At 46.0% G+C, this 16,662-nt stretch overlaps 1 protein-coding gene across 1 annotated transcript; it reads right to left on the reverse strand.

Annotated features, from left to right (window-relative positions):
- Positions 1-4,406: 4,406 nt before the first annotated feature.
- LOC134408987 (chymotrypsin B-like) lies at positions 4,407-15,147 on the reverse strand. The gene is made up of 7 exons (XM_063141516.1): positions 14,668-15,147; positions 12,280-12,383; positions 11,374-11,453; positions 10,016-10,094; positions 8,820-9,000; positions 6,313-6,446; positions 4,407-4,572 (listed from the first exon to the last, which is right to left on the reverse strand). The coding sequence occupies exons 1-7, from the start codon at positions 14,723-14,725 to the stop codon at positions 4,411-4,413; spliced, it is 798 nt and encodes a 265-aa protein (XP_062997586.1). The 5' UTR covers positions 14,726-15,147; the 3' UTR covers positions 4,407-4,410.
- Positions 15,148-16,662: the final 1,515 nt, after the last annotated feature.

Raw genomic sequence — 16,662 nt, forward strand, 5'->3', positions numbered from 1 at the left:
TTGCGCACCTGTTCCATCTTTCTCTCCGTAATGGATTCTTTTGTGGAATGAAAAGAGATGAAACAAGCAATGGGGAAAATGGAAGGGTTGCAAATCAAAGACTATGATGTTTGGATGCTCCCACTTCCCTTATAACTCCATGAATGAGGAAGCCAATGGCACAATAAAAGCCACATTGGGAAACACTCCTGGTGCCAGAACACAGAAACAGAATATGTTGAACAAGGTCGGTGAATGGCCTGTTATCATGCACCATCTGTCCCTCCTTGCCAATGTAGCCTCAGGGGCCCCTGACCCTCTCCTTCCTCCAGTGGCACACCTGGCTTCTTTCAGATCTTCCACAGCCCACGAGAGCAGCGCCTGGGGTCTGATGCAATAATATGTTCTTCTCCCTGCCAACAGACAAACCTCGCTGGGCAGCAGGAGCCAAGAAAAGCAGCAGCAGCTAGTGCCACCCACCCAGGCTATCCAAGCAGAGATGTTCAGGCCATGTTCCAAGTAGGGTGCCCTTTATGAACTGACAAAAAGGAAGCAATTTATCATCAAAACTAGGGGGACACTGAGAGCTTCATCCCACGTACCCGTTTCCCTCAAATTATCCCCATAGCGTAAAGGCGTACCAGGAAAAAAAATCATAAAAAATCAACGGATGACCCAATCTGATTCAAATTTGGTATGCTGAAAGCCCTCCTTAATATCTATTACTGTGCCAATTTTGATGTCTTTATCTTTAAAACTTACACAGATGTAAGCATTTGTTTAATTTGAAGTTTAAAAATATCAAATCATCCTCCTGCACCCCCAGTGGCCGCTTGGAGAACAACAAAAGATTCGTTCTTAAGGAAAGGAAAGGAACCTCTCGTGGAAGCACTGAGTCATTACTGACTCTTGGAGGGACACCAGCGTTCGCTGACGTTTTCTTGGCAGGCCTTACAGCGGGGGGTGGTTTGCCATTGCCTTCCCCGGCCGTTATTACCTTTCCCCCTGCTAACTGGGTACTCATTTTACCGACCTCGGGAGGATGGAAGGCTGAGTCGACCCGAGCCGGCTGCCTGAAACCAGCTTCCGCTGGGATCAAACTCAGGCCGTGGGGAGAGTTTCAGCTGCAGAAGCTGCTGCTTTACCGCTCTGCGCCACACAAGGTGTCCAAAATACGTCGGTTCTTCTGGCTAAGAAGCACAAAAAGCAGGATGCATGGGAATGCTTAACACTAAAAGCAGATTATAAGCCGGAAAACTTCGGAGTCCTTTGCACACAATTTGTACAGTATAACGCTGGTGTGATTTGCAAAAAGAAAAAAGAAAAAAAAAAGCTTGCCTATGCTGAATTATATGTATAGATGCAAATGCAGAAGTAGAGGGAAGGTAATTAGAATGCAAGTGGAGGAAGACCCCATGCCAAGTTCGACCAAACACAGCTAAGGGCTCATTATCAAGCCAACTCTGTGGCTGTAAGGGTGGCAAAGAGGGAGTTCTTTCCACCACCATTGCATCTTCTCAGTGTCATCCAATGGAGCTTTTCTGAGTGGTTTTGCAATATAGGACAGAGAGAGACATAGGAGCATAGCACATGCTGGAAAACTCAGTAGCATTCTGTGTTGACTTTGCACAATATTTTGAAGATAAAGTCACTTGTATTTGTCACAACTTTGCCGTTCCATTAGCAGAGGTAGCCAGAGCACCATCTGGTTCGGTTCAATATTGAATGAGTTTCAGAGGTGCTTCGCCAAGTCTTGCCTGTCATGGCTTATTATATCTAATAGAAAGATGGTGTCCATCTGGGTCCATGCTGCCCCCAGACTGTGCAATGGCCTGCCAGGAGAGATTCGCCAACTTAACAGTCTTTTTGAATTTAAAAAAGCTATAAAGACTGATCTCTTCCGGCAGGCCTACCCAGTTGAATTTTAAGATGTCTGGCTGCTATTTTTAATAATGTATGAGTTTTATACGTTTTTAATCAGTTTTATGTATTTTATAGTATTTTTTCATTTGATGTTGTTCCCCGCCTTGTTCCAGAGCCAGCAACTTTAAAGGAGGCAGTCGTCACACTACTTTTTAAAAAGCCTATTTTGGACCCAGAAGACATTAACAACTATAGGTTGATTGCTAATATCGCCTTCCTGGGCAAGGTGCCCAGTTATCCATGCTCTGGAATCCTCTCATCTAGATTAATGCAATGCGTTATACATGGAGCTGTCCTTGGAAACAATCCGGAAACTTCAACTGGCCCCTAACAGGGCAATGAGATTCTTAATGGAGACTGGTTAATGCAGTCATATTATCTCAGGACATTTTCATTTGTACTGGCTGCCAGTCCATTTCCAGGCCCAATTCAAAGATCTAGTATTAACATTCAAATCCCTAAATAAACTGAAGTTGAATCCTGGCAAGACGGAAACCCTGTGAGTGAGTGATTCTCAAGTCTGGGAAATTGGCTCATTGCCTTCTTCTGGATGGGGTTGCACTCCCTCTGAAAGATCACATTTGTAGTTTGGGGTTACTCCTAGATCCATCATTGTCACTAGAGGCCCAAGTGGTCATGGAGGCTCGGAGTGCCTTTTACCAGCTTTGGCTGGCTCGCCAGCTACGGCCCCTTCTGGACAGGGATAACTTGGCCACAGGGGTACAGGCATTAGTAACCTCAAGGCTGGATTACTGCAATGCACTCTATGTGGAGCTGCCCTTAAGACTGCTCCAGAAGCAATACCATGTTTGGTGGACTGCAGCATGATGAGGAAGGGAGTAATGTCTTTGCAAACTTGAAAAGGCTGTTGAAGAAGACTACTCTATTTGGTGTGGGTTGCCTAGCGCACATTTGGAACAATCGTATGCATCACGGGGCAGACACACTTGATGTGGATATGGAGAACATTATTTTTAAAATTTACCAGTACTTCAACATTAACACTGTGAGAACTAAGAGCCTGAAGGAGTATTATGACTTTGTGGCCATTGAATACACAAAGCTGCTTTCTAACAGCAAGACATGGTGGCTGTCCTTATTCCCTGGGGTGGGGGAGGCTCCTGCAGATATTTCTGGCTGCACTCAAGAAGTTCTTTGAGGATGACTTCAGTGAGATCTACCTGTGGCATATGCATTCACTCATGTTCCAAGCATACACCAAAGAGATTGAACATGAAAACAAATCTGTGGTGGAAGTGCTGAAATGATTGGACTCTGTTAGCAACATCCTGCATGAACACAAAGCCCACAACTTCATGTCTCTGAAAGCCAAGGGACTCTTGGGGGGAAATCGCAAGCAGGAACTTGCTGCACAGTGTGACTCGTGTGCCCATGTGGAATGTCAGTACACCACGTGTGTTGAATATCTGGAAATGTGGATGAGACTCCTGGAAGAGTTCTCTATATTCATGCGGACTCCCCTGACTGAGACACCAAAATGGACCTATGTAGAGCCTACTGTTCAATATTTAAGTGAGAAGGGAGTGTTCATCGATGACATGAAGTCCTTCAATCAATTTGCAAGTCTGAGGAAATTTGTGGGAAGTATGTGCAATGATACAGACTTCAAAAAGTTGATGGCACACCAGAAGCAGACTAAATATTTTTGAGAGCTCCAATTGACCCAGTTCTTTTTTGCTGTACCCTCCCTCAATGCTAATATGGAGCGTGTTTTCTCACTATTGCAAACCCAGTGGACGAAGGACAGGAACCAGATGTCTGTGGAGACATTGAAAGGGATTCTACAAGTTCAAGCACAAGGAATTCTACACTTCCTTGCTTAACAGCCAACCCCTTTTAAGAAAATTGAGATCCACTGAAAAACATTCCTGGGCACATTGGGAAGAAGAGTCCTAAAATTTGTACAGCAACTAAATATCAATGTTAATTTCAGATACTTGTTCTTTATTTCAGTGATTTTAACATTAAGATGTTGTGTAGAACAGGTTTGTCTTGTGAGCTGTAGACTCAGACATGTAACCAAGGCCATGTCAGGGTGGACACTACCCCCCCCTTGGGGGTTGGTCATTTCAGGGTGGGCATGCCCCCTTCAGCAGTGACCATGTTGTCCTCCTTTTCGGTTTCCAAAATATGGACACCCTAAGGTCCACTACTTTATCTTTATAGTGGACTTGGACTGAGCAGCCCTTGAAATAGAGGGGTTCAAAATAGAGGGCAGTCCTCTGTAAAAGAGGATGTCTGGCCACTCTAGCCGAAAGGTGTGGAATGTTAAACATTCCTCCCTTCACAATGGCACTCCCCCTCCAAAATAAAAAACACTGATCCTTAAGGCCATGAGATGTCTGAGGGGAATGTAGGAAAAACAGGACCACTCTTGGTCAGGCCTAGGACTGATTTGTGTTGTGTCGCAGGAATGAAGCAAGAACAGGACAGCTCATGAAGGAAAAATAGATTTTATTGACCCTCTGGCCCCTTGGCTTAGGTAGCTCAGTTATTGGCCATGATCTCATCAGCCCAGGCACGGAGCTTACTCACACGAGCATAGACCGCTGGGGTGGTGACCGAGCAGCGACTGCTGCCCCAAGACACGATGCCCACCAGCTGCCAAACACCGTTCTTCTGGCACACGAGGGGCCCACCGGAGTCACCCTGCAAACAGAAAAATGGCAGCTTAGATCTTGTTGCAGGGGCTTAGTAGTTTAGGGCATGATCCTATGCATGTTTAGACCAGAAAACATCCTGCTGGCTGGGGAATGCTGGGAGTTACAGGACTTTTTTTTTTGTCCAAACAAACATGCATAAGATTCCACTTCAAATGTATTTCTGGGTTGGAGCTAGGATCTCCCCTTTGTGAGAGGACGGGACCTACTTTAAGAGAAAAGGCTCCTTAACATAGCTATCCTTCTGGAAACGTAAGGGCTACTGTATGTCTAATTAACAGTTTCCCGGCCCTCTGCCATTTCCCTCCTTATCTACTACCACTTCAGAAACAAGGCAAACCTCTGGGACATTTTTCCACATTCAGGAAGTATCAGCAGAGTTTCATAAACTTTTCCCTGCTTCTTGTACACCTGCCAAAACTATGCCTTGGATCTGTTGATAAACAGTATAGAAACTAGTCTATCTTCTGTTCCTAGCTTTTACCATTTCAGGCTCTGTGTGTGTGTGTGTGTGTGTGTGTGTTGCATGATAGTGTTCCCCCCAATGTTGCTTCTAGGAGCAAACTCTTTTCTCTGGAATTGTCCTCCCTTCTTTAGTCTCTTTTTTTATAGAGGATCCAGACATCATAGTTACTAGTTTGTTGCTTTTTAATGTTTTCCTTGGTTTTCATACCTGTAATTTAGTTATTTTGGTTTTTGCAATAAATCAGAATTGCTGCACCAGCCTATCCAGTGCAGCTGGCTAACCTACTGTAACTTTAATAGGTTCCTGAGGGATAGCCATGTTAGCCTGTTTCCAGCAAAGAACAATAAACATGTCTTATGCTGTGATTTTCAAGGGCTACTGTAAGTTTAATTAACAGTTTCCCGGAAATAGCCATGTTAGATAGATACATTCAATTTGTTTGTGTAGTCCCCACCATCCCCAATGGGGAAACAATTCACCATATGATTTCCCCTATCTGCAGTGTGAAATGAAGCAGTCCCTAGAATCTGAACTTATTAAGAGACTAATATCATTTGATATTATCATTTGATATTCATTTGATTTGATATCAAATGAATATCATTTGATATTCATTTGATTTGATATCAAATGAATATCATTTGATATTCATTTTTAGCAGCTGGAGTGAATCAATACATTTTTCAGGGAAATTTGAAGGTGGCAGTGGCTTGAAAGAGGAATCACTGTTTGTGGTGTGTAGAACCATCCCACTTCTACTTCTGGTTATGAAATGGGTTTTGTAGAGTTCTGTGCAATTTCAAAAACCTGCCAAACTAGTCTGAAATGGAGGCAGCAGTCAGAAAAATGAAAAGTGTGTGTGTGTGTGTGCGTGCGTGCGTGCGTGCGCCTGCGCGCACTGTTGGTAGTGAAACCTCTCACACCAAATCTAGCTTTCAATTTTCACAACTATTGCCTACCTCAGGCATTAATTTGAGAGTGTGGTGGAAAGATGCGTGAAAATATAGAAAGCCAGAAGGACAGATAGACATAGATTCCTGGCATCTCTACATAAGGCAAGGTAAGACCCATGGATGAGAACCTCGAGATCCACTCCCAGTCAGTGTAGACAATACTGAGCTCAATCAAGCTACGGTCTGAATTGAGATAAGAGTGTGACCCCCAACCACTTCCCTGCCAGCCACATGCTTTTCTCCTCCGAAGAAGTAGTGATAACGTAGAGGGGTCGTCCAGGGCTCTGGGGGAGAGGGTTTGGGCACTCACCATGCATGAAGAGGAGCCGGCTGCACCCGCGCAGATCATCAGGTCAGAGATGTTGCTGCCCCAGTGCTGCTTGCACTCTTCATTGGACTGAAGGGGCAGGGCTGTTTGTTGCAGCTTGCTGGGGGTGTTTAAAGCTGCAGGAGACAGGATCGAACCAGTAACTGGTATACCCACTGTTAAATTAGATGCACCCACAGTGGGATCTTCCAACCCACAACTGCCCCCAAAGTCTCTACCTTGTATCCTCCTAATATGCAGAGTTGGCTGTGGATGCTGAAAGTTATAGTCCAAAACACCAGCAGGACACCAGGTTGGGGGAAACTGCTCTACTCTTTCTCCATTGCAGCCCTGTATGCTTGCAACTGAAATGCAGTGATGCCCCTTCTTGTATTACCTTCAAATCCAGCCATAAAGCCCATCTTTTCTGTGACTCCTTTGGCACAATGTCAGAGTTCCCGTGCCCACTTATAACTAAGCCTAAGCATGTGCAACTACACCTTCACCTCTCTATTTACACCTCCGCGTTCACTTCCCTGTCTGTCCCCTGTCATTTTCCCTGAGTTGAATTTTTCGATTGCATGTTCATTGTGGCAGGAATCTATCCTGTTTTATTCTGTAAACTTCCATGCACACTGATGGTGTAACGACTACCACCACGTGCAATTAACTCCTTTCTCCTTGTGGCTGCAAGCAACTGTGGCCAGTTGTACAGTTGGGACCAGCATGCCTTGCTGAATTGGTGGCAACACCTGAAGGGTGAGGAAACAAAATCCACCTTGAAAGAAGGGTCCATGGGCCACTGGACTATTCCACTTTGTTTTCTGAAGATACATTCAGGTAGCCTGGGAAAGTCCTGGAGAAAAATTGATACCTATTTTCTCTAGGTCAACCCTGTCCTTCATGATGTGTTCCAGAAACTGGTTGTGGCAGCTATGTTGACTGCCTTGGTTTCTCTAAACTCTGTGGAGTAGTGTGAGCAGAATCATAGAATAGCAGAGTTGGAAGGGGCCTACAAGGCCATCGAGTCCAACCCCCTGCTCAATGCAGGAATCCACCCTAAAGCATCCCTGACAGATGCTTGTCCAGCTGCCTCTTGAAGGCCTCTAGTGTGGGAGAGCCCACAACCTCCCCAGGTAACTGATTCCATTGTCCTACTGCTCTAACAGTCAGGAAGTTTTTCCTGATGTCCAGCCGGAATCTGGCTTCCTTTAACTTGAGCCCGTTATTCCGTGTCCTGCACTCTGGGAGGATCGAGAAGAGATCCTGGCCCTCCTCTGTGTGACAACCTTTTAAGTATTTGAAGAGTGCTATCATGTCTCCCCTCCATCTTCTCTTCTCCAGGCTAAACATTCCCAGTTCTTTCAGTCTCTCTTCATAGGGCTTTGTTTCCAGCTTATCTTAATCACTTAATCACTGTTTCCAGCTTATCTTAACCCAGTTTATCTTAATCACTTGGGAACAGTTACACCAACTGAAGTAAGTTGTTTTCCTGATCACTAGTTGGTCATAGTGGCTGGTTCGCCACTATGTGAACGAGATGAACCCTTAGTCTGATCCAGCAGGGCTCTTCTTATGTTCTTAAACCTGAGATATCTGTAGCCTGGAGAAGCCCGTGGTCTCAAGACAGGCTGCGTTCCAGCAATTCAGGAATGCCTGAGGGCTGAAACTCCATTTTGGAGAAGCTCTTGGGTGTTGCATTCCAGTGATGGATGTGGCCAAAGGAGTGTGGCCAAAACTGCCAGTCACAAAGCCTTAGGAGAAGCATTTCAGTGCTTGAGAATGGAGGAAAGACTTCACAAAAGCTGAGAAATCACCAAACCATCAGTGGTCCGGGGTAGCAGGTGGGGCGAGGGAAAGGGTGTGTGGTCATCTGAGGAAGCCCAGAAGGCTGGATTAGGACTGAGGTGGGACAGACGTCAGCCTCAAGATTGAAGTTCTTCCCACCCACTGCTGTAGCCCAGGAATGGCAATCTCTTTTGTTTGAAGTGTGTTAGTCTGGTACCAAAAGAGTTAAATAATTTTGCTAACAAAACACTGAGGCCATAGCTAGACCTAAGGTTTATCCCTGGATCTTCCAGGGGTCAAACCTGTTCATCTAGGTGACACACAGGGGATCCAGTGCTCAGGCAGGGGCGAACCCAGGATAAACCTTAGGTCTAGCTGTGGCCTGAGTTTACACAGGGCTCTTTTGCTCCAGATGATGATTTGGATGGCAGGAAGAAATCTATTTTCCTGCACAGCAAAGCCCCTCTACAGACGGGCATGGTCTATGATCAACCTGGTGCCTGTTGAGACATGACTTCTTCACACCTTCTGGGACCATGGCTATCTACCACCTCAGCAGTGGACATTTCTAGGAGGCACTAGGAAGGCTGGAAATGTATCATGGCCAAGATGTGCTTCTGCCTTCTTCTACAACTTGCACCTCTCTTTCAGCCCAAAATGGAGGCAAAAAGCAGTGGGGGCACCTCTATTCTTGAGATACGGAAGAGCCCTGCCAGACCCACCGTTGTAGCGTGTCTTGCCCCAGCCAGTGGTGACACAAAGGTCTCCAGCCTTGAACAGATCCACAACTTCTGTCATGCACACGGGGGACACAGTGCGAGTCAGTTCAGCAGGAGTCGCCAGCTTGATGAGGGCGATGTCATTGTTGATGGCAACTGGGTCCCAATCTGGGTGGGTGAAGACCTGGTGGGAGAGAGGGGGGAGAGATTGGGAGTGCTGCAAACAGGATACAGGGAGTGATGTGGAGGGGAGCATAATGTCTCCTCAAAATGCTCCCACTTCCTTTCCCTTTGGTATTCTTCCAAAAATAGATTTGCATAAAATTTGCATATTCTATTTTATATGCATTTATGCAAATATAGAAATACTTATTATTTCAATAAGTACATTATTAACGATAAGTACATTGTTGCTTTCCACCAAAATTTGAAAGAAATGTAATGGCATTAGAAAGACAAACGTGTCTGTTTTCAGCACTTTTTAACTGGCTGTACCTGTGGCAATTTGTATTGGATCACTTTGAAATGTTGCACAACTGTACAACTCTTCATGTAGATCATGGATGCCAAGTTCCACATTATTAGCTTAGCCGAGTCATTTTTATAAGTCATAGAATTTTGAGGTTTATAATGGCAGAACTTTTTTGGGTTTTTTGGGGGGGTTTTTTGGTGACTTACTAACGGGCCAATAAAGCAGGACAGATAAAAGGAAGGACTTCTTCACACAGCAGATAGTTAAACTATGGAATTCACTACTACAAGATGTGGTGATGGCCACCACTCTGGATGGCTTTGAAAGGGGACCTGGAGGAGAAGGCCATCAATGGTTATTAGTCCTGATGGCTAAGTGCAACCTCCCGTATAACCTAGTTGCTGGGGAACATGGGTGGGAGGGTGCTGTTGCACTGTGTCCTGGTCCCTGGTCGACATCTGGTTGGCAACTGTTGAACCAAGTGCTGGACTAGATGGACCCTTGGTCTGATCCAGCAGGGCTATTCTTGTGTTCTAATGGCAGAATCTTTTGTTGGTTCATTTTTGGTGACTCTGCCCTTTAATACAAACACACACACACACACACACACACCTCTGCCTTCACTTTTTACTCTTCTTGTGGGTGTGGCTATAGGCCTGTCATGATGAGCACCTACTCTTCAACATTTACCTCTACACATGTCTAGTTCTCAAGCTGCTTCACCCACCTTCGCCACGGCCAACTTCTGAATTTTCTCCACGTTGGAGTTGCGGTCATGTTCGCCAAGCACAACGACCTTGGAGGTCCTTGTAAAAGCAAGCAAAAGCTGTCAGGTAAAGGGAGTGCACTCCTCAAAGGGCTTGGCATCAAATCACACCTTTGCTGACATTTAGCAGCTTGGACTTACCCAGATTTATCGACCAAGGCAACGGAGATATTGCAATGAGCTCTGTTTTGGTCTTACATTGCAGGGGCTAATCTACATGATGATTTAGTTCAGAGTGACAACACATCATGGTTGCTCACGACACATGACATTGTGGCCACTCCACTGCAACTACCCAGCTTCCGTCTCACAAAAGCACATTCTCGCAAATTCATTTTGCTGTGTGTTTTTTAGGGGTGCGCACAGTAGGTTTGCCCTGCTCCGAAATTCGGACCAGAGCTCCGATGAGGCACTTCTCTGCTCTGATTTTCAGATTTTCGGAGCGGAGTACACACCCCTGGTGGTCCCCCCCCCATTTAACACCACCCCTGTGCAGTTCTGCTGTAGCATGCCCCATCCCACCACCACCCTGAATTAAATCCTGCTTCTTGGACCTGCCAAGAGGGATGTCTGTGATGTGGCTGTGACCCGGTCAAAGACTGTTTTTCTGGTTCATCATGGTCATATGTGGGCTGTCCCTCCCCCCATTCCCTTCCCCGCCCCCTTCACAGCACACACTTTGGACACAGGCTCCTTTTCTCCCTTTACTTAGCACTATTTTGCAGTAGCGCTGTTCCACTCTTCAGTGCTGCATTATTTCACAGTTTTTGCAATTGCGCAATTGTGCACTTTCAGTATAGGGCATTTAAGACTTTCCTACTTTCTGCTTTTACTTTGTACTATTTTGCACTTCTGCTGCTTCAGCTTTAGGGGTTAGAGCATTTCTGATTCACTTTCTTTACCTCACTGCTATTTCGCAGTTGCATACTTTCGTTTTCAGGGCTTTGAGAACTATTCCTGCCACACTTTTGCAGCTACTTCACTGCTACTTACAATGGCAGTAGCAGAATCACCCAGCAAAGGCCGTGGGGTACTATGGAAACACGTTGAAATCATTCATCTCTTTGACATGTACTGGATAGTAGCACATTCTCCACCACTACAATGACCAAGGCTGTGGGTGCAGGGCATTCAATAATGCAATAACATATCTAAAAATGCCTTGGACCGCTCCTTGAATGGGCTGAGTGATTCTGCCTGAAACCCGGAGCCGATTCACTGTTCCCCTTCCGCTGCTATGACCTTACCCCACCTATGCTCCCCCCAAACTTCTTTTCCTTTTTTTATATCCCCACAACACAGAGGGTCTGTGACCTTACGTCATCCCGCAGTGGGCAGCGGTCACCACCCAGTTCTCATTGACTAGGGATCCACCGCAGAAATGCCAGCCGCTCTTCTCCTGCAAGAAAGACCCACAAAAGGAGAAGATGAGAGCCACGGAAAACAGTCACAGGCAGTAGGCAAGAGGAAAAACCCCTGGCCAGAGGTCCCTGAAGAACTGCCATCAGTCAGAGCAGACCAGTGGTGGGGAACCATTTTTCTGTTGAGAACTGAATTCCCTTGGGGGTCTGTTGGGGTGGGGGTCATGTTGCACTGGACAGGGGTGGAGCCAAAAGCAGGCAGGACTATCCCTTCACTGTCTCTTATCCTGACAGCCCCATCTCTCTCTCTCTCTCTCTTTGAAGGACAGGTGTTTGGGCACAGCCCTGGCATTGAGGAATTGCATATTTTGCACATATAAGAGATTACCAATTAAAGATAGAGTATGTGGATGTAATGCAGTCTCTGTCGAAGACTTAATTCATGTTTTGCTTGAATGTCCTGTGTATAATGATCTTAGAAATACATACATTTCTCCTTTGCTAAAATCGCTGAAGGGCTCCTCATCACATGCTAAAATTTGTCATTTGTTATCAGATACAAAAAAAAAATGTTTCTTTTAGAGTGTCGAAATTTTTAGTTGTCTACGCAGATACGTTCTACAAAACGCATGAAGGGTTTGGGTAGCGACCCTTTTTATGATGCTCAATTATTTTTATTGTAAACTGTTCTCTTTTATAACTTGTGTATAATGACTAATTGCTGGTAACACAATAAAATGACTGACTGTTATTATTTCATATATTTTCCAGGGCTACCCCACCCCACTCAAAATATGTTCCAGAGGAATCACAAACCGACACACGAAGCAAGTGGGTTTCCAATCGCCTCCCAAGCACACTTACCTGCAAGGAGACCTGCCAGGGCCATGATCCAGGCACTGCTTCCTCACCGTTGACGATGCGGGCGTAGCCACTGATGACAGAGGGGATTGCAGGGACACCACATTCTGGAAGCAACCAAGGAAGTGAACCTCCTCACTCTGAGGCATCACGGCAAGGGGTGAAAGCAGTCAAGTGGCGTCAACCCTCTCCACCCCGCTCTACCACACATGGCAAAGACAGAAGGTCCTGAACCAGCTCCCATGTGGCCGGCGTGTTTGGTGGTCTCTGTGTTGAAACTGCCAAATGCTTTAATGCTCAGGAAACTGCCCCTCTTCGTTCCTCTGTCCTTGGAAATCCTAAGGGCTTTTCTACATGAGGCTTTTAACCCGCTTCTTTAATGAGGTTCTGTTTCTGAATTCTCTGTGGAATTAAGATCAGCTCCCTTACACATGTTCCCCCCCATGTGGTCTCTCTCTCTCTCTCTCTCTCTCCCTTTCTATATGTTCCATTACACAAGCACTAGGTGGCACATTGGTATAGTGGAATTCTGCCATTACAGAATTACACGATAATTCTATAACCCCATTCATAAAGAATAACCACGCTTCCCTCATTAGGAAAAAAACCTCAATAATGGTTCCAAAGCACAAGAGAGGCCCTGGAGGATGGCAACATCATGTAAAGGACCTGCAAACTACTGAGAGTGAGCAATCACAAGTGCACAATAAAACCCTCATGTAGAAAGGACAGCCCCTAGTGATATTAATCAAAATACGTTGTATAGCTACTCTTCTGTAAATAAAAGGAAGTGTGCCTTGTCTGGAGGCCCCCTGTCTCTTTCACTTGAACCAGCTGCCTGCCTGATGCCTGCCTCACCATCCAGCAGTGCCTGGAGTAGTGTCATTCTATTCGAAATGCTACCAAGACAAAATATCAACCTAGACTTCTGCAGGTCCACTAGCCATTTTCGCCCCCTGCCCCTAGGTCATACTCCTGCTCCTGATGCTACACCACCAAATTTGGCAACTGCAGAGCAAAATAAATTTTAAATCTCTTTAAAATGCACCTGAGCATGGCATGACTTAATGCTCTCCACGTTATCCCTCCTCCCCATTCCATGCCCATGAACAGCTAACATGTCAGGAAGGCCCATAAGGAAGAAGGGTTCTAGCCTTTCCCTGAGGAGCTACTTTGTTTGTTTTTAACATTCACAGAATTTTGAACATGCACAGAGTTTTAACATCAGCATCATAGAGTTGGGAGGGACTGATGAATGGCCGTCCAACTTCTGCTGAAATGCCTCCAGTGGAAGAGAACTGACTGCCACCCAAGGGAGCCTACACCACTGCTAAATAGCCTTCACTCTTAAGAAAATTCTCCTAATGTGTAGCCAGAAGTTGTTTGCCTGTGACTTCTACCCATTGCTTCTTGTCTTGTCCTCTTGAGCAACCAAGAACAACTCTGCCCCCATCTTCTGCGTTTCAGATAATTGATGCCCACTATCATGTCTCCCTTTCAAACACGCTATTCTTGCCCCTATACTTGCATATGGTACGACCCCAAGAGAGCTGTCCCATGAGATTCTTCCCACTCCCTAAGCATGTAGACCAGCTTTCGGGTTCTTTGCTCTAATCTAGAAAATGCTGTGCATACCCTAAGGGCTTATTTACATGAAGCTTTCATCCTGCAATTGAGATTGATTACTCACAGAAGTTTGTGTGACTTTTACATGTCATCATCAACCTCCAGGGCTTCTCCCATTCTTTGTGAGCTTTTCCCTGGCTTTATTCATGATGGGGTAATGAATTATTTTAAGTGGCGATTTGAATCTGTGTAATTGCGGAGTTGCACCATAACAGCAGCTACACTACAGCACCATCTAGCGGCTATGTAATGAATCATATAGAACTTGCAGATAAAGCAAATCCCTGATGGGGGGAGGGGAAGTGTGTGTAAAGGGTTGACTTTAATCCCACAAAGAATCTGGAAGCAGAAGTCCTGGTAAAGTTGAGGAATAAAATGCCTGGTGTAGAGAAGCCCTAAGTAGCCCTGGTCAATCAGTCATCTCCAGGTTTTCAGGAGTGAAATAAGCAAAGACAATGGGGTCTTCATCTCCTGTCTAATCTCTCTTGCTGTTGATCCCTTGACTTCTGATGAGATGCTGTTCCTTGGATTGAGCTTGACTTTGGACTGCTCTCTTCTTGACCAGTAATCCTGGGTTTCTGATCTTTGCCTGTCTTTTGACTTTGCTGAATGGATTTGCCATTCCCCCCATCAACAGAGCTTGACCCCGTGGCTTTTCTAGCTCTTATCAAGCTCTTGCAAGCTACTTTGGTCTGGATATACAGCCTTCGCTCCCTGCCTTTCGCCCTAGATAGGGCAGCAAACCATGGACAAGTAGATACTTACCCTGTCCCTGAGTAGCACTGAAAAGCGCAAGGCAGGACAAAAACCACAAGACAGCCATGCTAGCGACTTCTATGCACAGGACACAAGAGAGATTGAGGTGGCTCCGTCAGTATTTATACCAATCGCTCCAAGGAAAAGTAGCCCAGGGCCAGCAGCGATGTGGGAACCAGCACACCTGCCCCTTGATAATGGGATCGATAATTGGCCAGAGCTGGCGATGGCACCCACTTCGGAAAGAGATGGGCTTTTTTTTTTTTAGATCTTTCACAGCTGAGCGTTTTCCCAGACACTCTCTTTGGAGGACAGTCCGGAGGGGAGGTGGCTCAGGTAGCATTTCTTTCTATTTCACCTTGGTCATTGCTAAGGGGCTGTGATTTTGAAACAATTCAGCTTCAAGGGAACCCTTTTCCACACTGTCCTGTCTGCTGAGGTCCTGATCTTATTATTTATTTATTTATGTATTTATTTATTACATTTCTATACCGCCCAATAGCCGGAGCTCTCTGGGCGGTTCACAAAAATTAAAACCATTCAAGGTATAAAACAACAGTATAAAACCATAATATAAAATACAATATAAAAGCTCAACCAGATAAAAACAGCAGCAATGCAAAATTACAAATTTAAAACACCAAGTTAAAATTTATTTATAGACTGTTAAAATGCTGGGAGAATAAAAAGACGCCCCACCTGGCATCTAAAAGCATATAATGTAGGTGCCAATGGGCTGATCTTGACAGCCCATTGAACAAACCTCTCGGTGGCCATGCTTTCAGCCCTAGTGTTGAGGGGCACAGCATGGGCTCCTCCACACAAGAGGGAACGCCTACATATGTACATCTTTATGCGCCTTGGGTTCTTTCACATGCAGCTACTGCCTGGTTCGGACAACACAAGGGTGGTTAATAAGCCACAGTGAGTTGTGTGTATGCCATGAATTCCCCCAAATTATCCTCACTGGGCAGGGAAGGTCGTAATGTCCAAACCCAGTGAGTGTGGATGGCTGGAATAGTGAACAAACCATCCAGCAACCCTACAACGGAGCGTGACTTCTAAGTAGTTTATTACCCACCAAAGCCAGCCACCCTCCCAGGATTTGCAGGTAACAACAAGCCAAGGTGGGCAAGGGCAATTAGAGAAACCATGCAGCATGTGCGTGGCACGTGTGTGGGTGGTTAACAAGTCACCATTTGTTATTGACCACCTATGCTTGTGCGAACATGATCAGAGAGAGGTTTTTCTCCCTCTCTTATGATAAGATTGTCCAAAAGGCTCATCCAATGAAGCTGAATAGTAGGAGATTCAGGATAGATGAAAGGAGGTATGTCTTCATACAGCACATGGTTCAACTATGGACAGCGGTGTAGTGGTAAGTTTTGCAGTGCTCATGGCCAAACACCCAAAGAGAGTCCAAAATAGTTCTAGCAGTTTCCCTCTCCGTCAGCAACAAGTTCGTTGTCAAGCAAATGGCTCTTAATTGCCAATCCAAGTCAAAGGGGGATTCCACACGTCGTACTGAGGGCGCTTCTATGCACCCCCAGTGTGCCCCCAAAGCGATTGTGTAGCTTGCCTGGGAAGAGACGAGGAAGAGGCGTCCTTGCCGCCGCCACCACCCACCTACCTCCTCGCCGGCCGGGTCGGAGAGCTCGGCCGAAGAAGGCGGGGTGGAGAGCTTCTCTCCACCCCGCCTTCTTTGGCCGAGCTCTCCGACCCGGCCGGCGAGGAGGTAGGTGGGTGGCGACCCGGCCGGCAAGGAGGTAGGTGGGTGGCGGCGGTGGCAAGGACTCCTCTTCCTCATCTCTTCGAACAGGCAAGCTACACGATTGCTTTGGGGGTGCAATGGGGCGCATGAAAGCACCCTCAGTACGACATGTGGAATCCCCCCAAGCCTCCCCAACGTAAAGGAGCACCTCTCCCTATGCCTGTCCAAGATTTCAGATCTGTTGGAGCAGCGCAAGACATACATTATGGTGGAAGGGGACTTCCTCTGTTTTG

Source organism: Elgaria multicarinata, chromosome 14, assembly GCF_023053635.1.
Source record: "Elgaria multicarinata webbii isolate HBS135686 ecotype San Diego chromosome 14, rElgMul1.1.pri, whole genome shotgun sequence".
NCBI lineage: Eukaryota > Metazoa > Chordata > Lepidosauria > Squamata > Anguidae > Elgaria > Elgaria multicarinata.